The 5,000-nt window shown below is 37.1% G+C and overlaps 1 protein-coding gene across 1 annotated transcript in view; it reads left to right on the top strand.

Moving 5' to 3' along the window:
• Positions 1-5,000, top strand: part of akap1b (A kinase (PRKA) anchor protein 1b) — a 70,143-nt gene that overhangs the window by 46,676 nt on the left and 18,467 nt on the right. Inside the window, 3 exon segments of the mRNA XM_061918769.1 lie at positions 327-394; positions 476-549; positions 627-692. Of these exon segments, the coding sequence (XP_061774753.1) occupies positions 327-394; positions 476-549; positions 627-692 (208 nt within the window).

The following is a 5,000-nucleotide window of genomic DNA, read 5'->3' on the forward strand; positions in this document are numbered from 1 at the left end:
CCAAGTTGTACCCCGCCTTCTGCCTGAATGCAGCTTGGATAGGCTGTAGCTGGGATAGGCTGCAGCAACCCAAGCTGTAGAACATTGATGGATAGATGCTACTAAAAAATTGCTATTTACACCTGTATTTATTAATTGGTGTGCCACATGTGAATGTGGAAATAGTGTCAAAGCGCATTGAGTACCGGTACCTTGAAAGTAAAAAAGCGCTGTACAAGTATAATCCATTATTACAGCTACTTGGGTTATGGGTTATCAGGGCAATAACAAAACAAATGACTTTGCTATTTATGTCGCCAACACCTTTTAATGCCTTTTTTTTTCAGGTCTGATTTTGTAACGTTGCCATTTCAAGGGGCTGAAGTATTGCTTGACAACATCGCTCCCTTACCAGGTACACTATTTGCTGGTGTTGAAACACAAATTGATGTGTGTTTTTCTTTGTTTCTTTTGTCTAATCTGAATATTCTATCAGGAGAAGATTGTTTTTCGTCTGAGGCCACATCAGCTTTAGAGGAGATGACACGGGGTGCTGCACTGCTTGCACAAGTAAACTTTAAGCCTTACATTTCTTGACTGTTGAAGTTGATTTTTTGATAACCATTTGGCCTTCTCTGACGTTTAAGGTCTCAAACTATGATGATAATACTGGTCTTCCTCTGGTTCATCTGTGGAACATGGTAGGAGAGGAGGTAAGGCAAAGCAAAAGTGATATTTTGTAATTACTTGATTTTGCTATACTTGTATTACTGATATTTTACCTGCCCTTAAGGAAAATTGCACCTTTTTTTTGTTCAACCACAATCCATATGTGAGACAAGAACACATGTCTGTCCCTTTTCTGTGCAGTCCAAATAGTGAATGCTGCCTTGATGCTGCTTATAATGAGAGTAATGGGCATCATCTACTCTGCTTATTAAACCATCTAAAACAAACATCCAGAAACTGCCAACAACTTTCCATACAGTGACCTGCAAGCTAACCAAGCTAAATATAGCCTGTTAATGTGAGAGCTAATACAAATAAACTACTTCTCTGGTGTAGTAATATAACGCCCTGCTCACAGTTAGTCTAAAAAGTAATCCTAGCTACCTGTGATTCTTGCACTGCTGCTTTATCGCCTTTGAATTTAGAAAACTTAATTAATTATACTGTAACTCATTCCTGGATAATAGAAGTTTGGGCCACCAATCGGAGAAGTTGGTCAACTTTGAAATTTTACATGCTACATAAGTCCAAACCGGCTCAAGCAGTACATACTTGTTCAAAACTTGCTCTCAACTTGGCTATCAACAAATTAAATGCAGCATGAGACCTGACAACATCGCTCGGAAAACTCTGTAAATGTGCATTCACATCCAGCGTTTTCCATCAGAGCAGTGAGGGTTATGGTGAATTTACCAGCTCAAGGAGGGCAAAGGTCTTGTGCTGAAAAATATAACCACGCCATCAGTCGGCATCTCAGTGAGAGCAGATGTTGACTGTTTAAGTTCTTATTTTTTGTATACATTTTGTTTAGCACTAATGCAACGTGACGCTCCAAAGCTCTCACGAAGGCTAGAATACATGTGCTCTCTATGCTGTTGATGGAAGTAGCATTAGTTGCAATGCGCTCTGTGAAATCAATCCGCCAGGGAAAGAAGTTATGGTAATGCTTAAAATTGCCAACATATTGTAAATATTGCATATTATCAGGAACGTGCCTGTTAGCTGCCCTCTAGGGTTTTTTGGGGTTTTTTTTACTATGTAGTTTGCCCAGAAAAGGGAAAGATGTGGCTTCTTGTCTCACAAAGGGATTGTAGAATTTGGGCAAATGTTTAAAAAATGTGGAGTTTACCTTTAACATTTGAAAAACAAAAGTTGCATTGTAAAGGAATTAATTGTAAGCACTTAAAGTAATACGTTTAAACAAAATGTGGAACAAAAGGTCTTCTGAGGTGCTATTTGCAGTGTTCAGCTCATTTTTTTTTTTATTGGCCAGCGACATTTTATTTGTTAAAAACATTTTTATATGGCCTGCATCGGGAAATTACAGAAGCGAGCCACACACTAAAAATAAAATTATTAAAATGGTAACAAAAAACTCAACTCGATTTGAAAATTTAAGAAAAATGTAAATAATATATACATACACTATATTGCCAAAAGTATTTGGCCACCCATCCAAATGATCAGAATCAGGTGTTTTGATCACGTGGCCCAGCCACAGGTGTATAAAACAAGCACTTGGGCATGGAGACAAATATATGTGAAAGAATGGGCTGCTCTCAGAGCTCAGTGATTTCCAGCGTGGAACTGTCATAGATGCCACCTGTGCAACATGTCCAGTTGTGACATTTCCTCGCTCCCAAATATTCTAAAGTCAACTGTCGGCATTATTATAAGAAAATGGAAGGGTTTGGGAAGAACAGCAACTCAGCCACAAAGTGGTCGCCCACGTCAACCAGCAGAGGAGTCAGCGGATGCTGAACACCAACTTTCTACACAGTCAGCTTCTACAGAGCTCCAAACTTCATGTGACCTTCCAATTAGCCATCGTACAGTACACAGAGAGCTTCATGGAATGGGTTGCCATGGCCGAGCAGCTGCATTTAAGCCATACATCAAAGTCCAATGCAAAGCGTCTGATGCAGTGGTGTAAAGCATGTCGCCACTGGACTCCAGAGCAGTTCTCTGAATCACGCTTTACCATCTGGCAATATGATGGACGAGTCTGGGTTTGGAGATTGCCAGGAGAATGGTACATTTTGCACTGCATTGTGCCAAGTGTGAAATTTGGAGGAGGAATTATGGTGTGGGGTTGTTTTTCAGGAGTTTGGCTTGGCCCCTTAGTTCCAGTGAAAGGAACTTTGAATGCTCCAGGATACCAAAACATTTTGGAAAATTCCATGCACCCAACCTTGTGGGAACAGTTTGAAGCGGGCCCCTTCCTCTTTTAACATGACTGTACAAAGCAAGGTCCATAGAGACATGGATAACAGAGTCTGGTGTGGCTGAACTTGACTGGCCAGCACATAGTCCTGACCTGAACCCGATAGAGCACCTTTAGGGTGAATTAGAACGAAGACTGAGAGCCAGGCCTTCTCGACCAACATCAGTGTGTGACCTCACCAAAGCGCTTTTGAAAGAATGTTCGAAAATTCCTATAAACACACTCCGCAACCTTGTGGACAGCCTTCCCAGAAGAGTTGAAGCTGTAATAGCTGCTAAAGGTGGGCCAATATCCTTCCCAGAAGAGTTGAAGCTGTAATAGCTGCTAAAGGTGGGCCAATATCATATTGACCCCTATGGGTTAGGAATGGAATGGCACTTAAAGTTCATATGCGAGTCAAGGCAGGTAGCCAAATACCTTTGGCAATATAGTGTATATATTTTCCAAGTAGCAGTCTATCTACAATCACAATTGCCTTTGCCAAAACATTTAAATATTTTTAAATTATAGATTTAGTAACTGAAAGAGGCTCTACGCGAATGCTGAGGGCTCTAGCTTTCCAATGTCTGTCAAGCATTATATCCCTAAAGAAAAAGCAAAGCCAGCAACATGCGTGTCCTCCTTTTTATTTGAATTTTAATACAAACTGCCCAGGCGCTACCAAAATACAGACCTGTTACGACGAGGTCTTCGTCGGTGTGCAATTTTTTAACAGGAAGTGATGCCAAGCCTAAACGGCAGACTAATTATTTAGACGACGAGCAAATTTTTTCAATATATTTTGTAATTGTAAATGAACAAATAAATATATATATATATAATATATATATATATATATAAAATGGGTATTTCTGTCATTCCGCTGTACATTTTTTTTTACTTTTAAGGAAGGTTTTTTGTTTTTTAGAATTTTGATGACATGTTTTAAATAGGGTAAAAGCCAATCTGCAGTTTGATAGAATATATAACAAATTGGACCAAGCTATATTTGTAACAAAGACAAATCATTATTCTAGATCAGGGGTCACCAACCTTTTTGAAACCAAGAGCTACTTTTTGGGTGCTGATTAATGCGAAGGGCTCCCAGTTTGATACACACTTAAATAAATTACCAGAAATAGTCAATTTGCTCAATTTACCTTTTTAATAAATAAATATTTTGCCCGATTGTAGCTGAGATGCGCCAGCGCCCCCCGCGACCCCAAAGGGGAATAAGCGGTAGAAAATGGATTGATTGATGGGAATATATATATATATATATATATATATATATATATATATATATATATATATATATATATATATATATATATGTATATGTATGGGTATGGGTATTTCTGTCAATTTGTCGTACATTTTCTTTCCTTTTACGGAAGGTTTTTTGTTTTTTAGAATTTTGATGACTGGTTTTAAATAGGTTAAAATCCAATCTGCACTTCAATAGACTATATAACAAATTGGACCAAGCTATATTTTTAACAAAGGCAAATCATTATTTCTTCTAGATCAGGGGTCACCAACCTTTTTGAAACCAAGAGCTACTTCTTGGGTACTGATTAATGCGAAGGGCTCCCAGTTTGATACACACTTAAATAAATTGCCAGAAATAGCTAATTTGCTCAATTTACCTTTAATAAATAAATATATATATATATATATATAAATGGGTATTTCTGTCTGTCATTCCGTCGTACATTTGTTTCCCTTTTACGGAAGGTTTTTTGTTTTTTAGAATTTTGATGACATGTTTTAAATAGGTTAAAATCCAATCTGTACTTTGATAGAATATATAACAAATTGGACCAAGTTATATTTCTAACAAAGACAAATCATTATTTCATCTAGATTTTCCAGAACAAAAATTTTAAAAAGAAATTCAAAAGACTTTGAAATAAGATTTAAATTTGATTCTAAAGATTTTCTAGGTATGCCAGAGTAAATTTTGGGGAAATTTAATCATAAGTTTGAAGAAATATTTCACAAATATTCTTCGTCGAAAAAACAGAAGTAAAATGAAGAATGAATTCAAATGTATTTACTATTCTTTACAATATATATATATTTTTTA

This window comes from Nerophis ophidion, linkage group LG13 (assembly GCF_033978795.1).
Source record: "Nerophis ophidion isolate RoL-2023_Sa linkage group LG13, RoL_Noph_v1.0, whole genome shotgun sequence".
Lineage (NCBI taxonomy): Eukaryota > Metazoa > Chordata > Actinopteri > Syngnathiformes > Syngnathidae > Nerophis > Nerophis ophidion.